This window comes from Crocodylus porosus, unplaced genomic scaffold (genome assembly GCF_001723895.1).
Source record: "Crocodylus porosus isolate Cpor-Errol unplaced genomic scaffold, CroPor_comp1, whole genome shotgun sequence".
Classification (NCBI taxonomy): domain Eukaryota; kingdom Metazoa; phylum Chordata; order Crocodylia; family Crocodylidae; genus Crocodylus; species Crocodylus porosus.
Window position 1 is genome coordinate 28,941,366 of NW_017728911.1, and position 19,478 is coordinate 28,960,843.

The 19,478-nt window shown below is 47.5% G+C and overlaps 1 protein-coding gene and 1 long non-coding RNA gene across 4 annotated transcripts in view; one reads left to right on the forward strand and one right to left on the reverse strand.

Annotated features, from left to right (window-relative positions):
* Positions 1-19,478, forward strand: part of NTRK3 (neurotrophic receptor tyrosine kinase 3) — a 291,538-nt gene that overhangs the window by 195,766 nt on the left and 76,294 nt on the right. The window contains exon 13 of one of the 3 annotated variants that reach the window (XM_019533749.1): positions 8,209-9,369. The exons of the other annotated variants lie outside the window; for them this stretch is intronic. Within the exon in view, the coding sequence (XP_019389294.1) occupies positions 8,209-8,327 (119 nt within the window). The 3' untranslated portion in view covers positions 8,328-9,369. Of the gene's footprint in view, positions 1-8,208; positions 9,370-19,478 lie in introns of those variants that run through there. 3 annotated transcript variants of the gene reach the window in all.
* LOC109309129 lies at positions 9,288-11,072 on the reverse strand. The gene is made up of 2 exons (XR_002100793.1): positions 10,131-11,072; positions 9,288-10,089 (listed from the first exon to the last, which is right to left on the reverse strand). It is a non-coding gene; the product is annotated as an uncharacterized LOC109309129 (long non-coding RNA).

Consider the following 19,478-nt stretch of genomic DNA (forward strand, 5'->3'; position numbering starts at 1 on the left):
TTCAAGGTCTTTCCAACCCTTTAGTTGCTGTTTGATGCTTCTGCATCAAACACCATCTGCAAATGGGTCTTTCTGTTTCTTGGGGGCCCTGTGCCCACTGACCGCTGAACTGGTGAGAGTTGCCTAAAGGCTGGGCAGGAGGCTGGGGGTCAGGGCTCCACAAGTACATTTCTGTCTCTGTCACTGATGCCGTCTGTGACAATGGATGGGGTTCATTCCTGCCCTGTGCCTCTGTTGTTCCATCTAAATGCCTGTGAAATCTATGGGGGCTGGACTCGATGATCTTCCGAGGTCCCTTCCAGCCCTAATGTCTAATGTCTATGAAAATAACAGGTATACCAGCTCATGCCTCAAGTGGAACTGTGGGGCCCAAGTTCAATTTTATAAAGCACTTTAAGTGTGAAAAGAAATTGATACCATGTTTGTTTTCAAACCAACTCAGGGGCTTCCTTTACTGCAATGGTTCTCAACCTTTTGAGATTCAAGACACCCTTTGGAAAATACCAGCTCTTAGCTTTCACTTGTGCCTTGACTACAGAAAAATAATAGAGCAATTCTGTTGCAAAGAACACGGAAAGACCATAACAGGCCAGTGTATTTTGGAAACCATGGGTTCTTATTTGAAATCTCTGGCTTTATCTCGTTAATCATGTGTAGGTGTTTGCACACCTAACAGTGCTAATGTTGTATGGCACCCTTAACAGGATCTCGCATCACCCTGGTTGAGAATCGCTGCTATACTAGTAGGCTCTTTCACTTTCCAGTCGGTGACCATAGTGAATCAGTTGTTCCATAATTTGGCTTTGACACCAATTAAGTAACATGGTTAACTGCAAATGGTCATCCAGGATTCTTCTCAAGGGGGCTCGGATTTATAGGCAGATTAGTCTACGGTTCCAGCAACTCGGCATCATCACGCTCAATGTAACTCTGTGTATTTGAAGTGGCTGCAGAACAAAGTCTGTGTGAGAATAGCAGTGACACTGGGGACCTGTCAGGCAAACCGGAACTAAGGAACTGAGCAGTGCCTTGAAAGATGTGCACAGTTCTTAAATTGGTAGCAAACTAAGGGCAGGTTTAACAATGAAAAAAGAATATATTTTAAAATCAAGTAGGTGAAAATAATGTGCTGTGCTGCAATCGTGTCTTTTTCAGATCAGGTCCCAAATGCTTTGCAGAGCATGATGGCAAAGGGGGAGTGGGGCTGGGACAAAGGGAGGGCTGGAGAGTCAGTGAGGTGGGAAGACTCACGGCAGTCTCACCTTGAGGCCTTGGGTGGTGCAGAGGAAAAGGTTCCTGACTCCCAGGAATAGCAATGGGAATGAGGGGAGTAGAGATGAGACCTGCCATATTAGCAGGACAAGATCCTTAGAGAAGTGTTTTTAAATCATTTCATCGTGTTTTCTTTCCTCACTGATATATCAAGCCAAGGGTTTTGCTGCACGCCTTTGCTTTGCTGTGGTTGCACAAGCAGGGTCGGCTACCCTGTGCACTAAAACATGCCTCTCTCCACCCAAATGTTCGGTATCTGACCCTATCTGGTTCGAATGAGACAAACTCTAAACTCTGTGCATTGAGGGGAGAGCTGATGAATACCCAATCCTCCCCCCTTCCGAGTAATCCCTTGTACTCTGGCTTCAATCTAATGAAAACAAAGTTGAGGAGGCCCAACTGATCTGGCCAAGATCCATCAGTCAGCGGGCCTCCAAGTGGCTTTAAATAGCTGCATCTCGGTGCATTGTGGGGGAAGTCTGGCTCAAACCCTGGGTGAGACGGGTGTGCTGGAATTGCAGCACAGGGCATCTGGACAGGCTGTTGCAACCTTGGCACCCTTGGAGCTGAGCTGAAAATGTTTTTTTTTTTCCTTTCTTTTGCTTAGTCTGAAATGTTTCCCTCCCCCTCAACGTAGAAAACATGTTCCTGTCTCATGTGGGGCTGTCCAAGGTGGGGGCTGAGGGGAGTGATGGGGGGATCTTGGATCTCTGCCTTTCAGGCTATCAGGCTACAGTGTTTAGTGTGTTGGAACCACTCCATCCATGAAGGAGTTCCAGAGAAAACAAACTTGTGATCCCAGCTAATATGGAAATGTCTCGTATTAATGGAGGCAACAGCAGGAGTATTCTGGATGCTGGAATTTCTCTGACCAGAGGCTTAATGAATCTGACACAAAGGTTCACCGTTTGGAAAGCTGGGAATGCTGCCCTCTTTGCAAACCGTCCTGTTTAGCTGTTGTGTATTTTCAGTATTTCTTTCCCTCCTCTGGTGAAGCAGTGTACATAAAAACAGGATTTGTGCGGCTCACGTGTTCCTGCTTTAAATTCCCCGCACCATCACCTGAGGTTACGATCCTCTGACTGTGATGGCACATTTTCGTCCCAGAGAGTCCATGGAGATCACACAAATGGAGGGCTATAACTTCATCCTGACCACGGTTCCCAGAGGTGTTAACTTCTATTTAGCTCAATCAGATCTGCAATGGTTTGTTTGCTCAGGAGGCTACCAGCAGCTCCTGGGGTTGAGCCCCTGAAATCTGGAGAGCAATAAGAGGTGAGCAGCTGCTAAGGGACAAGGATCTAGTTTCTATGCAGCTGTCCCTAGGAATTAAGGATCTGGGGCAAAGGTGTTGGGAACATATGATGCCTCTTTGATAGGGATTTTCTATTGTTCCATCCAATTTAATTTAGATCTAATCAAAGGTCATTGTTAGACTATTCAAATAAAACACCGGTAGAGAAGGGAGAGATGAATTGGCCCTACAAAAACCAAGGGAGTCATAAAACGCTTGTAAATGAGAGGGCAATCAGACCTTCTTGCCTTTAGCACACAGGGCTGAGGAGAGACATGGTCATCTCTTGACAAGGGAAGAGGGAGCCTCTATGGCTGCATGTCCACACCACGGGGGTTCAGTTCAGTTTTGTTCCCTCTAACTTGAAAGGGGTTTTTAAAAACTCCCCATTTCCATCGTTTCATTTTAGGGAGAATTCAACTGATTTAACCCCCTGTGTACGCACAAGGGCGGAGGCCCAATCCATACCTGCCTCTCCGGCAGGCGGGGGTGAGTTGCTGGCGGGCCGAGCAGTACCCGAGCTGCGCAGGAGCCCAGTGCTTCCCTCCCAGGCGGCACCTGCCCACTGGCAGCCGGGGAGGGAAGCACCGGGCCCCTGCGCAGCTCAGGCAAGCAGGCAGGCTCTGGGAGAAAAAAAAAAAGATCAGGTTCCTCACCTCTTTTTTTCTCCAGTCGAGCCTGCCTGCCTGCACGGTCTGCCATTAGGTTACGCAGCAGCAGGAGAAGGTGGCGGGGATGGTGCATGGCACGCCGGAAGCCCGCGCCCTGTGCACTGTTGCACCCTGTTAGGTAGCAAACTAAAACACCTGAGAAGTGCTTTATCTTGCAATGTTCCAGAGTCATATAAAGCGGAATACGCCACCGAGCGTGCAAATAGCAATGCCATTCAAGCAGAGTACACCTCTGGATGTGCTAATTGCAACCTTATTAAAGCAGAATATGCTGCCGAGCATGCAAACAGCAACACCATTAAAGTGGTGCAAAAGAGCATTTGAGCTACTTTAAAGGCCAATTCTGTAGCATGTACAAAGGCCCTATTACTCGATTGATCCTTTGTGGCCAGCTTTGGAGAGACCTAGCTTAGGCTTCAGGCCTGGCTGCGTGTAGCCCTACCCCGATACTGGGAAAAATGAGGGTCCTGAAGGAACCTCCACCTCTGAAATATAGCCCTCTGTGTAAGCAGGTGTAAGATTCAGGAGACCTTGAGCTTCAGGGTGCTGCTCAGGGAAGGCAAGTGACTGACAGACAGCAGCGCACAGTGCTCCACTGGCCTTAGGGACACAGAAGACCAGTAGATGACAGCAAGTAGGACTTTCTTATCTGTTGTCTTTGATGTCTCGTCAGGTTGCTCCTCTTATCCATGTACAGGCCTATATAAAAGATGTCCTGATACTATATTCTCTCTCCCCCACTCCTATTACAGGCTGAACTACATGTAACCTAAACTGGATAGGGGTGGAAATGCTATCAAGAAATGTAAGAGTTAAATCTGAACTTGGGTAGTGGTTATTATTACTGGGCAGCCTCTGTCTTCTAAATAGCTATTTTTGTTTGATGTTGCTTTGCTAAGAAACCAGAGCAGCCGGTTGCCATGTCTGTAATGCTTCTACAGTTCGTTCTGCTGCTGCATTAAAAAGCAACATCCACCTCATCCTGTAGGAATCGGCCAAGGTAACCTGTTTCCACAACTGTATCTACACTGCTAGTGCCATCAGGCATTGTGGGGCCAGCCTCGCTTTGCAAGTACCCCCTTTCCTCTCAGCAGACAAGTGTGTGCTGAGTGTTAGCATCGGGTGCCCCTATTTCGACTTCTGACTCTCCTGTGTGGGTTACGTTCCTCTTGGAGGGAGATAAAGAACTATTAAAGCCTCCCCTATAAAAGAAGGTGGGAGCCAGAAATGGGTATGGAGCTTTGTCTTTGCCCCCACGACCTGCTAGCCAACCTAGCTGTGCCAGAATGTCATGGGCCAGGCTCATGGCTGATCTGAGCAGTCCAGGGTTTGAAAAGACACATGAAAGCATAGCAGTTGATCTACTTTCTGATCTGGGAGCATACCAGAAAGACTTGGCTAAGACTGGGTTGAGGTCTAGGTTTCTCTAGTGTTGCAAGGGCAAGAATGCTGGAAGTAGGGAAGAGAAGAAACAAAACCAGAGAGTCACAGAGGACAAGGAGGGCAGATGGCCAGGATGAGGAAAAAGGGAACAGCCACCCTCAAGCTCACCCTCCTTTCAGCTGCCATGCCATCCCAAACTACTTAGGGGCAAGTGCTGCATCTGACTCTGCCCACCCCACAGTGTCTGTTGAAACATCCCGTGACTCCCAATACTCATGCCAGAACCAAGCCCCTGCCCTCCCTCGCCTTGTTGCCATGCATTTGCTCCACTACCATTTCATGAGCATTAAGTAAAACCAGTCACATTAGACCAAGGATGGTCCAAGGGTTCAGTGACAATCACCTGCAGCCTGAACTATTAACTATTCTCAGTCACATTTTCCTTAAGGCTTTGGTACGTTCACTATTTTCAGATATCTTCAATATATGTGGGGAAGTGGGGGGATGGGATGGTGGGGTGTGTCTCCTCCACTTCTCCAGCCAGTGCCAAAAATAGTATTTTTCCTCCTACTTTTCCATCTGGTACTGAAAATAGTGAAACATCATGGGAAGAAACTGTTTGCAAGATTTCACTGGCCTGCTCCAAAAGCAGAAGGTGCCAGGTATGTGGTGGGGAAAGAACAGAATATTCTCCGAGATTCCCAAACCGGTTTTGGAATCCTTTGTCATTCAGGTCGTGGGGAGATTGATGCTTGTCCCAGCAGCATCCAAGCTCTGAACTGTCTGAGATTCACCCATTTCAACACCCTGAGACATCATCCATCTCATTTTTGGTAACCGGGAAGCAAGCCTAGCAAGAGCCATGTTGGTTTCTGCTCCATACGAAACAGAACTGGGTAGAGGGCTGCAGAATGGAAGAGGAGTTGGTGAAACAGAGCAAAGGCAGCCAGGAAAGGAATACTGTTATCTAATTTCCATGAGGGATTTTCACGAACCAAAGCACAGATTAGAGGCTGTGAGAGAGCACTTTTCCCCTCATCAGCTGTAGGTTTTTGTGTCCCCTAAACCTTGGGAAGTAGTGACTTGTGCACTGACACACACCTTGCTGTTTCCCAGTAAGAGGCACATGCTGCTTAGGAGACCCAAATTTATTCCCACCCCACATGGGCCCAGCATGCTTGCTCTTTATATGACTATCAAGACTGTGAGAGTCCTGAGGTCTCCAGCTGGGGCTGCAGAGCTTACCACTGATGATGAAGGAACGAGGCCCAAGCGCCCTGCTTTTTCACTTGTCTCTTTGCTGAGGCCTTTGTCCCCTGTGGTTTTTGAGGTCTGCTGCACATGATGGCACTGGAGAACTGGAATTGTCTTTATTTAGCATGGCTGGGACATGAAAGGAAAACAAAGCAGAGAAGAGAATTCCCCCGAGGCACTTGGCTGTCTTGAGAGGTGACTATAAAATGCAACTGCACTCTGAAAAAGCTGCTGTGGGAAAATGCCATTCTACGATGCCATGTTTATAATCTCCCAGGGACTCTAATAAGATGGGTGTATACTTTACCACCCACTCCAAGGATTCAGCCTTGGCTCTGATCATTAAGGTGGGCTTTTCCTCACCAGTAACAAAACCATTCTTCAGCTGGAGTGTGATCACCAGGTTTGCTCCTGATGCAGTAGAACCTGATTATTTGTATCCGGCTGATTTGCAGCCTGCTTAGTTTGCAGTGGCTGGCTGAGCTTCGTAGGTGTTGGCTGCAGCTCTTGCTTCAGAGGGCACTGCGTCTCTGATCAGCTGGAGCTCACCAGCAGTCCTGCACAGATTATATACCTGTTCAATTTGCAAACACTCATCTTCGCATGGGGGTTAGCTATCTGCCCCTGTGAAGCATCCAGGTTCTGCTGTACATAGTCAGAGCTGGATCTAACTCAGACTCATAGGGACTTGCTTGTTTCTGAAGGGCCAACAGGAATGAGAGAGAAAGTAACATTAAATGAGAGAGTAAGTATATTTAAAAATAAAAACATTGCAAAGGAAAATGCATTCAGGGAGCCAATCCAGTGAGAAAGAAGCAGCTAGTTTTATGAAGTTGCTTTTCAGGATAGAACTGCACTTTGAAACTACTAGTAGTAGTAGTACATAAAAGTAACAACAATAATAGCATTAGTATTATTGTTGTTATTTCCTGTCTTAGATTCAGATGTTAATGAATACAAGCCTCCTGTCCTATTTCCTTTCATGCCTGGCCTGAGCATTGCAGAGGACACTCTGAGCCTTTCATTCGTTCATTCATTTTGTTCTCAGGGAGAGGGTAGCAGCTCTGAACTAACTTAACCGCTGTGTTGAGAACTCCCTGCCCGGGAGTTGCATGCTTTGCAAAGAAGTGCTGAAACAGCTCCTGCCCTCTCCCTGTGGCCTTCGGTGCAAAGGTGCCCCGACGATTCCAGCTGCGGGAATGCCTTGTGAGCTCATGAGCAGCAGACGTAATTAGAGCAACCCTGAGGCTGCTGTAAGGTACACTTTGGTGGCCGGACTGGCACTTTGGTGGTTCCAGGATCAGGAATACATAAAGGTAGCTTCCAAATCAGTTTTCTAACCCTTCCATACTCTGGGACAGGAACTCTCCATGGAGGTCCTATACTTCATGCCACCAGGAGCAGAAAAGGCTGGCTGTCTCTAACCCATGGCATTGGCCTCAGGGCCTCACCACAGGCCCAGCAGATCTCTGGGAAATCCCAGAGCTGTCCACATGGACTGTTGCATTAACTCCAGCCCCAGCAGCAGGCCTTCAGGCTTTGACATTGTGGTCCTATTGGAGCTACTGTGGTAGGGACTTCCCTGATTGCAGCAGTCCATGGAGAGGATGCATCCCAGGCAATATTATGTGTGCCTTTTCGGCTCCTTGGGACTGAGGAGGGAAGACACTGGCCCGCTCTTGTTTTCTGCTGACTTGACCAGACTTTACCCCTTTCTTGGGAAGACTACACCTAGAATACCCTTGCAGGGGTGGGAGTTTGCCCACATAGGAAGGAGTTTTCCATCCATATGACCCCTTTGGTGCATATACAATGAGGTAGATGGCAGAGTTTGGGGCTGTGAAATGATCTCCCAGGCATGGTAGTCAAGACCACTGCTCCAGATCTCTCTGCCTTGACAGAAGAAAGCACTGGAGACCCTATAGTAGAAATGATCCCAGTGTTTCCTGCCACCCGCTGCTGGGGGCTTAGATGAGATCTTTTCCGTCTTCTAACACACATCTGTGTAAGAGAAGCCACATCGAATCATCAAATCGAGGAGTACTCGCACATCCCCCCCACCCCACCCTTTCCTTCTCACATTCATGTAGCGCATGTGCCTCCCGAGGAGACTTTCCTTTCATTATGGAAAGAGGTAGCAAGCTAGGCCCGGCATGGAGAGGGCAGTTTGACTTTAATTTAACTGCAGCCATTCTCTGGTTATTCATTTGGTTCTTTTTTTAATAATTACTTGTGTGTCAATATCTCTCTCTTTTTTTCTAGTTTTGCTCTTTTTTGTTTTTTCGTTTACTTTATTTTTCTTTTTTCTTGTTTCTGTTTTTTTCCCCCCTTTAGGTTTCAGAGAAATTATGTTGAATCCAATAAGCCTCCCCGGACATTCCAAACCTCTTAATCAAGGCATTTATGTTGAGGATGTCAGTGTTTATTTCAGCAAAGGACGCCATGGCTTTTAAAAACTCCTTAAAGGTCCCTGTTCTGATGTCAAGTTTATAGGCTGTGCCCTCAGAAAGGTGGGAAGCAGTGAGCGTGGTCTGTATGGATCGAGGTCTCCTCCTTGTAGGACTCTGCAGCCCCGCCTGTCCACACGTTAAAGCCAACTGAAACTGTGGTTTTCTGTCACCAGATAGCAGGGTTGTTCTTTTCCTCCAATGGTCGCTGTGTTCGTTCAATGTTCCTGCAAGGCACAACCGCGGCAATGAGAGCAAATAAAGAAAATTAAAACCCAATTTAAAGGAGCCATCCTAATAACACAGTAAATAATAGTACTTTGCTTTAAAAAAAAAAAAAAAAAAAAAATCAACCACCAAGCCAACCAAACTGACATCTTTAGTCATGTCCTCCCTGCTTGGAGATTTTTCTTGTAAGCTTGTGTCTTCACAACACCCAGTGAATGCTGCCTTCACCCTTACTGTGGCAACGCAATGGGAGCTCTCCCAGAGCGAGCTGAGACGGGGAGCCTGGAAGATACAAAAGCAGAGTGAAGACTTTTGGTAAGAACAAAGGCAGACCTGCTCCCAATGTTTGCACAGGAAATCATGTTGAGAGTGAAGATGGGAAGGAGTGGGGGAAAAAAAAAAGCATACTTCTTTAACAGGAAGAGAAGGTGGTTATTTTGGAAGTGCACATGTTCTAGGAGGCGTTCGCTTTGATTGCGTGTTAGAGCAGCTCTTTGGATCTGACTATCTCGTTGTTGTACTTTGATGTCTCCCTGCTGCTTGACCGATGAGCTTTATCTGAGGAGTTTCCTGGACTTCCCACATGGATGTGCAGGATGGTCAGTGACATTGCCAGGACTAGGGCAGTAAGTGAAGTGGAAAAGCATATCAGACACATGCTGGTCCCGCTTAGGGGCCGTTTTCGCCATTCCCTGAGCCCCCCCTTTTATTCCACTGAGCTAGAGATTTGCCATAACCCCGTCATGCCCACAGAACGATCAGCTCACGGCGGACAAACCGAAGGGGAAGAGAAATAAGCATCCTGTTGCTTCTTCTGTGGCATAAACAGAAATATTGATCCTGTTCTCTGGTCAATATTTGTATTTTCTTCCCTCCTCCTCCTCCCCCATCTTGTCTTACTTCCTCCAAATCCTCTCAGATGGAGAAAAAAAAAGGGAAACCCTTGACTTTATCCTCAAGAGAACCCAGCTGCCCTCCCAACAACGCGCAGTCAGGATTGGCCATTGGACTCGCCAGACCATGAAGATTTGCTCTCTGGGGAATGAAGATTTGCTCACACATATAACAGAAAACAGATCAAACGAGGCAGATTTTCTGGGGCAACCTCCCCCCCGCTCCCCAATCCTTCCCCAACAGGTCCAGGTGTGGCCAGATCTCTTTTGACCGGAGTTGCCAACCGTGAGCTCTCTCAGCAGCCAGTCACCTTGCTTGCCTCTTCAATGTACTGAGGCTTTCCTCCCATGTCAGGAATGTTTCTAACTCACCAGCCCTGGTAGGGTGCTGCCATTGGAAAGCAAGACGGTCCCCGTCAGCCCAGATAGAGCAGAAGTGGCAGAAGGGGCTGTTCTGTTGTCACCCAGCATTTAGGGATATCCCCCCATGCACCTCCTGGAGATGGCAGAAATGGTCTGGTCTCAGACTCACCAGGGGAATGTGCCTGTGGACCTTCCAGTCTCTTCTTTTACTGATTCACACATGCAAAAATGTGAAGTGCAGTAGAAGAGAATATATGTCTCTCTACATATAGATACATATCTATCTATCTATAGATAGATAGATATAGATTATCTATCTATCTACAGATAGATATAGATATTTATATACATCTATATATAGAGATATATATTTTAAAAAGGATAGCAATGATTTCTTTTAAATTAAACCCATGAGTGAGGAGGCAGCCGCATTAGGACTTGGGTGGCCTGGTTCTTTTCAGATCAAATAAGAAACCCTGACCAAAACTTGGACCGAAGGGCAGTAGCCAATGATATTCCCAACCCAAATTGGATCAGGAAATTTGGGAGGCGTGTACCAAGAAATGACCCGTGGCTTTCATGATGTCCAGCTCCATTTTTGCAGAAACTTCAGAAACGCATCGAAAGCACAGGGTGCTGTGTTCAAACTGAACTCCCTGCCTTCTGAAATTGGCCCATCCTATTTGGGGATGTCTTGTTCACCTGAACTGTTCAGCCTCCTCTTCCCTGGCACTGGTCAGGGGACAATGCTCTCCGCTGTCTGCGTCAGTCTTAAGAGACGAGTGAACCTGAGGCCTGAATCAAACCACCCAGTCAGGGGAGGGCTGAATTCTGCAGCTCAGGCCCATTTCTGCTCAGAAGAGACCACACAGAATAATTTAATGCAGCTCTCCCCACTGTGATTGATGACTTGATTATATAAATACCAACTAAAAGTCTCTGGTTCCTCACTGCTGAAAATGAAAGCCGGTCATGATCATTTTGCAATCGGTGGCTTTAAATAGCAAGTCTAAGGATTTTTATTTTTATTTTATTTTTTAATTATTGTAAATCATTACCTCATTTTTCTGTCAATGAGAATCCTCCATCCCTGAGCATTCTTATCTTGCCATAACTGTCATCTTGTGCTATGGAAATGGGGACGGTCCCTTTTCACAGAGATTCTAGGGGTGTTCAATGTCTAGTTTCTTAATAAACACTTTATTTTCTAACGAAACAGCTGCCCCAGGTTTCTTCTTTGAAGACAAAATAAATAAAAGTTCAGAACAACACATCCCATAGTCTACTTTTAATGACATGCTCCATGTACAGGTTGGTTTGGGGGTGGGGCTGGGTGGCGAGGGGGAAGGGGATTTACAGTTTTGGTTTGGAAAGTGCTCCATTTTGAGCGTTGGTTCTCGTGCTGGCTTTGGTTATGAGACTCTTCTCTTCCATTAGAGAGGCGGAGCAGCTGAGCATATGTTTCCAGGCCTAGGGTTTCTAGCTCAAATGGCCTTCTGCCACAGGAAGTCAAGGGGCAACATAAGGGCTTGCCAAGATAGGCTCGTTCACCCTGGCAGGAGTCGCAGTGGTGGCCCTTCATCAATTTGTCTGGAGCCCTGAAGTTTGTATCAGCTCCGCATGCACTTGTTGCTCGAGGAGCACTTTTGGAAGTGCCCGGGCTCTTGCTGCTTCTGTGGAGGGCCTGCGGGACTGTGCGTGGCACCCTCTGAAGTTTGAGGCACAAAGGCAGCTGTTCCTGCAGAAGAAAGCTAGCCTGTGCCGACAACAGCTGTGATGGGAGTATAGAGCAGGGATGGAGGTGACCGTGTTGTACTCGAGCTTTTCCTCCTCTTCGTGGAGAGGTTTCTCGGTGGCCCGGCGGTAGAGCTGAGATTCTCGGTGGTTTGTGAGGCTTGGCACACTGGAGGGATGAGGTAGCCTCACTAGCGAGGCTGTTAAGAGGGGCCATCATTTGTATAACCCTGTCAGCATCACTGCACTGACCCTGCGGTGTCTGCCGGTGCATGTGGGAAAAGGGAGAGGGACCCTGGAGAGCCCCCAGATGGAAAGTGGTTGAACTGACATCCATAGATGCTTTTAGAGCAGGGTCACTGTAACTCTCCCGAGACAGCTGATGGGAGTTGGATGGTTTTGCAATGGCCCCTAATGAGCAAAATAAAGCACCATACTCTGGTATCTCTCTGGCCCCTTAATGTCCTGAGCTGATGTTCAGGTTTGTGCTTTGCACAGATACTGCAATGAAGCTCCTGCTTTATTTTCCCTCCTAATTAGGAGATCTTTGCATCTGGTGGATGGGGCTGAGGAATAGATGGCAACAGAGCCTACGAGCACCCAGAGTTTGCTTTAGGCTCTCCCTTACTCAGGGCTTTGGCCCAGTCTATTTAGAGAGGCAAGTGTGTGCTGTCTTGGAGGAATGGGACGCTCCATGCCTAAGATGTGCTTCACAGCCTGCCCCACTTGTTGCTCCAATGGGTGCCATATCCTGGCCTGCTTCTCTTCCCTGGGGTGCAATTCAGTCTGTGGGAGCTCCCCCAGACACCCTTCCAGGGCTCACAGATCAATACGGCTTCTGGCAGGGTCCTAATTAAAAATTACTGGAGCCTTTCATTGTGGCCTAGTTATAGTCAGATCTTAGTCTGCCTGCCTCACATTTCCAGGACAGCCCATTTCCCTTATCTATAAATGTCCATGCCCTTGGTGTGCTTTGGGGGCTGTGAACTCCAGAGAGTCAGAAGTCATTAGGCCTTAGGGTTTGAACTGTGCACAGGGAGGGTGGGATTGTGTATCTGCTGCTCATTGTGCCGGTGGCTGGGTCTGAGGTTGTGTGTATCTGATGGCTGGGCCCTAATGCTGGTGTTAGATCTCCAAACTCATTGAGACATCAGTGCTGTCTTAGGAGGTCGCATCATAGAGAGTACTATCCAAGTGCCTGTCTGAGGATGGAGCATTTGTTGATTTCTTTCTGTTAGCTAGGATAAAGCTTACGTCACAACCAGAAAAATGTTATGCCCTCACTGCAGGTGGAGAGGACAAGACTGAACCCTGCTGGGCTGAGAAGTGGCACGTTTCATCAACTTGCAATTAGCATTTTTCTTTTGGAGATGGAGTCCAAAGCATTTTGCTCCCAGTTTCAGTGGGTCCGGTGGGCTCTGTTCTGACTTCAGAGGACAAGCGTCTGCATCACCAAGCCCTTCTTGAGCTCTTGAGGTGGGGCCCGGTAGCATCTGGGGGCTGGAAGAACAGGCCAACACTGACAGCTTTACTGAAGAGAAGAGGTCAGGGCTGAGGTCTGTTGTTGGCAGAACTGTGCAGGGACATCTCAGAGGCCCTTGCCCATACTCTGTCCTTCTCCTTCCCCCCAACTCCCCAAAAGATGGACTCAGAAATTCTGGCTTTTCTTTTATTGATTTTGGAAACCATTAGTGTATCCCTGATCAGTGCTTCTTTCTTTAGAAACCCAAATAATTTCTTAAGGAAGGTGCTTCTGGCGCTAAACTTCTGTATCCTTACAGTGTACCCCTTTCTCCATGTAGAAGGGCAAGGCAGGCTGGCTCAGTTCCCAGCACACTCTCTCTAGAGGTGAGGGTTGCTCCAAGACCTTCACTGAGCTGTAGCAGAGCATCAGCTCTGCACTTTGATTTGTACCCAATGCAAGTTGCACATCCCATGGGCTAAGCCCTGGCATTAGCAGAGGATAAAGAGCCCTCGATACAGTAGTAAAGCTTTAAACACAGGCTTGAAGGAGCAGAAGAAAAAGAGCACGCGCAAGAAATCAATGCAGGGCGGCTTCATTTTTGTTTAACGTTCGGAACTGCTTCAGCTGTGGCTTATGTAATGAGCCAAGGAGTCCTTGTTACCCTGGTATTTACCAACGCCTTCAGGCACTGATCAATTGGTGCAAAAGTTTAACAAGCCGCGGGAAAATGAATGCAGCCCCTTTGAAGGGGAAATAGTTCTTCTGATGGGAGGCTGGTGAGTGACATCAGTGGAAGGTTGTCTGAGCTGGCGAGGTGATATTTTCTCCCTTCTGAACATTTGTGCCTTTTGCTTTGTGCTTATTTCTTTGAAATCTCTGCCATGCTCCTTCCCAAGGCTTCATCCAGGGCCAGCATGCTCTCCCTTCTCTCCTCTTGACTGAGATTACCTGTCCCAGGCTCTGTGGCATAGTGCAAAACAATCTCCCGTCACATCTTTCGCTAGGGTGAGCTCGTGCTGCTTCTAATGTATTTGCATTGTGAGCCCCCAACACTTGCTGTTTAAAGCTGTGGCTGTGCACGGAAGTGGGCTCCTGCTACCATAGTCCCCTTTGTGTGGCTCTGGTACTAAGACTAGCAAACCAGGAACCACATCATCCAGCTTCACCTCAGACTCTCCATATTCAAGTTGTACAGGAGATGGCTCTGGCCCATCTGTCCCGTAGCTCCATTGGCTTCAGGGGCCATGCCCCCAGGTGGTGTTTTGGCCCAAAATGCCACTTTTCCATCACATGCTCTGAATTTTAGGTTTTCTTCCTTAGTACTTCTCTGGTGCAGGAGTGATTAAATATATAATGCCAGGAAAGAAACAATTGGCCAGAAGATCAAGATTCAAACAACTCAGAGGTTCGGCCGTGCTATTTTTCTACCGCTGTCAGACTCTCATGTTGGTAGGTTCGTCAGCTGATTAAATTTTTAGTGTTGAGTTTCATCAAGCTGGATGCACTACGAAGGGGTTTTCTTTTTCTCTTTCTTTCTTCAGAGGACTTTGAGGTGTTGCTTCCACCTGATAGGTAAGTTCCCACTCCTGTTCAATCAATGCAGACATCTGAAACAACCAGTTAATTGAGTTTTTTCCAAAGCAGAGCCTTGGGGTTAAGGTGTGTTTCAGTTCTCAGTTTGACACTGCTGGTAACTAGATGGCAGCGGATTCCTTTGTCAAATAAAGATGGTGATTCTCTAGGAGTAAAGCAAAATACCACTTCAAGATGATTGTGTCTGAACTTTGCTTTTAATTCTGAACTACCGGGTATAACTACTGAATCAAAGGAATTCAGTCAGGGACCTGGTTAAACTCTTTGCTTTTGCATTAATGAGTCATGTGTGACCTGATCCTGATATCTGCAAATGTGCTAGCTAGTTGTAGAGACCTGCCCTGTGATTTATTCCCCCCAGATACCTTTCAGCTGGTTTTTCCTTCTGCTTTTTTCTTTTTTTTCCTGAAGCATTTGCTTCAAGTTGCCTGTGGTGCGATTGGTCCCTGGCTTCTGTTTCCGATCACTGGTTGGCTGCATGAAAGTTGATAAGAGGAGAATGATGACTGTGGCAACCGTAAAGGTGCTCTTGAACCTTATTAATACTGCATCAAGATCTGTCCCCACCACAGTATTTCTCAACTGGGGATAGATATTTCACTAGAGGGGGCTGTCACTGTAACATGATAGAGGTTGCTACTGAGATAACCCTCTCTCCCAATGGCAAAAGGAAAGAGGTTCAGCTTACACTTACTGCCAGAGCCAGTAGCCTGACTGATGCTAGCCTGATTTCCTAGTCTTCCTCCAAACTGATCTGAACAGAAAGAAAGGCTAGGACTTGCATCCACTCCCTGAAGGCCCCAGGAGGAGAAAGGGAGGAATATGTGACTGATGTGGGAAATAGCTTCCAAGGAGAGTCGGAGAACTGGACTGGGGGTCTCATTCAGACGCAGGAGTCTGCCAGGTGTCTGAAAAAGCTAATCCTGCTTGTGTCACCAGTGAACATGGGAGGGCCTTCAGTGAGATGGGCATGAGCACAGGGTGTTTGCTGTTTCTTACTGCACAGCTACTACGGTGGGGTGCTCCCTTTTTCACTTAAAGCTGGTCTGCCAAGGAATTAGAGTATCATGGCACATCTTTCAGGATTGGCATGGCAGCCTAATATGGCAAAGTACCAAAATCATAGCGCTGCATTGCAACTTATTTATATGCATACAGTGTCTAACACACTGAGGCCCCAATACCTCAGTGATAGATGACAGCAGTTACATCATACCAATGCAATGCCAGGGTTGCAAACAGCATACTAAGTGAGTGAGTTGTGCTGGGCAGACAGTTAACATTGGCACTTCTATTCAGATCTGCCTGTGCAATCTTTGGGTCTAGCACATTAAAAGTCACCGGACATGTTTCACACCAGGAATGCATGTTGGTTTTGCTGTCTTCAGTTTCTAGCAGTAATTTAGGGACTTTGAAACAGCTGTACTTTTGCAGTAACCAAGAACCTTGGTTGGTGCCATTGAATCTGATATCCCACCAAAAGTGCCTCACTGGTTTTCGGGGGAGATCAGCTTGTGCCAGAGAGGTTTGCATGTTTAACAGTGTTCAAGCCTCAGTTGCCTGTTCAGCAATGCTAGAATAACTTCAGTTACTCATCCCCAAGAGGCATCACTTCTGACATTGAAGATGATTGAGAAAGCAGCTCTTTTAAAGACATAGGTAAGTGTTGAATTTTTACCTGCCAGGGAGAAACTGTATGAAATATATTGCCTTCAAATCAGTCTTGATTTAGTGGGAAAAAAAGTAAGTGTGATGGATCCGATCTCAGCACATAGTGGACATTTTTGTGCATCAGATAGCATTGGTGAGAAATTGTCAGTCTGTGCTCAGGAAAGGGCCTGGGACTGAGTACAGGAAACACAGCAGGTTTGGTGCTGTGTGGGGGCCCGTTGCTAGGACAGGGTGAAGCTGCAGATTGGGCACTAGCATCGCGGTGCAACAGCCCTGGATTGGAATAGCAGAAAAAGCTACAGGTTAAGGTAAAGCTGCATTTGCAGAGATGTGTGAGGTGTCCTGAAGTACCAGGCTTGCCTTTGGAGACCCAGAAAGAGCAGAAATACAATGGCTGTTAGTAGACCGCGCTGCCAGTCCCTTGTTTTTACTGGCAATAAGCAAAAACAAAACCTGCCTGAATGCTTCTTTTCTTTAGTCTGATTCCAGCTGAGTGTGCATTACAAAAGGATTACTGCCTTGTGCTGCATGTGTGATTTCCATCCAGCTCGGCATGTTGGTACCATTAGGAGGGAGGCTTTGAGAGTGTGAGCTCCCCTTTCATTGGTCACTGAAAAAAGCCTGCTCTATTTTCTTTAACAAATTCTGGCTCCCCGTTTAGCAGAAAGCAACCAGGCGAAAAAAGAAATGGTAGTATTGTCCTTTTAAAAAATGCCATAATCTGCAGGGGTAAAAGAGAAACACAGAAAGCAAGGGCTGATTCTGACTCTGAGTTGTAGGCCTTCTGTTGGCAAAAAAAGGACTTCAACATTCGAGTCTCAGGCCAGTTGAACTAACAACTGAGAGGTTAACAGGCAGATTGGACCAGATACCCCTAGGTGTTACTGAGTCTGCTGTTCATCCTAATCCTTTTGTCTCCTCTGGAGAGGCAGCAAGCACTTTGCACCTTGTTCTGCACGGTTAACTATTGAAAAATATAGGAGAAGGTGGAAACAGCCAAGGCCCAGCAGTTATCCTCATCCCATGGGTACACCTCTTTTGCGTGTGCATGAAACACTCGTGGCTGGATTCCAACACAAGATCCGTAGTCATTGCCTCAGAGGAAGTCAGCGAAGTCGCTGCCAATGCATCTTGGATGCAAATTCTGTCCCGTGGCTAGCTTCAGAGCTCACTTTAACCTTGATGATGTCAGAGGGATTTACGGTAATTCAGAGCTGCTCTGGTTCAACCCTTCCCATCACCGTAGTCTGTGAGACATCTAATCCTGTTCCAAACACCCTGTTGGATGGAGTGCCGCTAGGTTGAGTTTCCCAGATAATTTACAGATTGGTGCTGATGACAGGCTTTGGGTGAAGGAAAACATCTGTGAGATGTCTCGGGAGATGAAGGGGACCATGTGTCATAGTCTGGGTTCTGGTGAGCATCCACCTCCTTCTCAGCCTCCAGGTGCAGGGTCTTCAGTACCTTGCAAGTCGGGGATATGGGGGGGACTGAAATACAGCCCAGCTCTTTCAGACGGGAGGTGGAGCTGTAAAGAAACAGCCAAGGAGGGCTATCACAGGGAGGAATATCTCTGGCAGAATTAAAGGGGGGGATTCAGCTGTTCTGTTTCTCTAGAGGGCCCCGACATGGTGTAACAGAAGGGTCTTTTCTGCCAAATCCAAGCTTGGCAGAGCCTGCATCTGGGAGGGACAGAGTAATGAATGGCTTCTCTGTCCTCTGTTCCTCCCTCCCCACTTTGAATGAAGACCCACTCTCAAGGGCTTGGCGCTTTTGCTGAGGCAGGCCTCTCACACTTCAGCACGCAGTTTGAGCTAGAGAAACAAAGGCTGTCCATCTCATCTGGAATGGGAAGTTGTTGGAGATGAGAAGTTATCAATAGTCCCGACTGGAAGAAGAGATGTTTGGGAGGTAGCTATTCACTGGGCACGGTGCAGGAGGTCTGTTGGTACACGCCTAAAAGGAAGTAAATACTGGTGGGCTGGCTGTGTTTTTGGGAAGGAGAAAGGCTTGAGAAGGGTGTGATCTAGGAGTCTGCAAGAAGTAACAGAAGTCAGGGCTTCGCAGCTCTCTTTCCAGCTCTCCTGTAAGATAAGCGAGTGCTCTACTGGGAAGTCTCTGCGCCTCGGGTCTTTCTTTGGTAAGCGCGTGTTGAGTGTAATGCTTAGCTCCATCACAGCACCGCTGTTACTCTTCTGTTGGGAGGAGAGGCAAACAGCATGAATAAAGCTGGGAGATATTTCTGAGGAGCTGTGATCTAGTTTGGGGTGACAGGAGATATTCTCGGGGTGGATATGAAGCGGGCAGTGTATTTCCTCCATCACAGACAGACAAAGCTGGAGTCCTCAGCCATGAACTTTTCGAGCTTTGGGCACCGGAAGATGGTTCTGCCTGACGAATGGACTGAAATGTCAGGGAAGAAATGTGAAAGCCTGAGGGGTCATTTCTCGAGGGGCAGCCTGGCCCAGGCAGAGAAGGAAGGAGCAGGAGCCATCGCGTGCCGCCTCGCAGACCTTGGAATAAAGATTCTGACTTAGTTCCCTGATATTTAAAAAAAAGAGAGCGAGAGAAAGAGAGAGCCCATGAATCATTCATAACCCCAAAGATGAAACCAGGCATCAGAGCTAAGGAAAAGGGCGAGGGTCTGAGGCAGGGAGCGTTCCATTATTTATTGTACTAAATCTTGAACCGGTGGCACCTTTTCTTCACCCTGCTAACCTTTACTTTTGAGTGCCCTCGCTTTCTAAATATAATGTTCTCTGATCCACTGTCCATTTTCAATATATAATTGTATCAAAAAGCAGGAGCTAATCAGCTGCTTCTCTTGGTCTGCCGTGTAAGCGCTCGCTGTCAGCCCTACAGCACCGGCAGCATTTTCTAACGAGCGTGTGCAGTAGACGGCATTGCTGATGTGCCAGCTTGGGATGGGGTTTTGAGGAGAACAAAGACCCCTTTGGCCCTATTTTGAGCCCCCAGGGCTCTGCCTGGGTAGTAGGGTTATCACTAGAGTTGGCAGAGCAGTAATGCAAAGATGAATTTGACTAACAACATTTTCTTTGGAGAGCTGGATGGCTCATGAGGTTAGTATAAGGGGGGTCTCGGCCCGTGGGGAGAACTGAGAAGCCTTAGTCCCCATCAGACGTGTCTGACACCAGGAGGGTGCATTGGCTTTGCTGTCTTAAGCTCAGTAACAACAGACTAAGGCTTCTC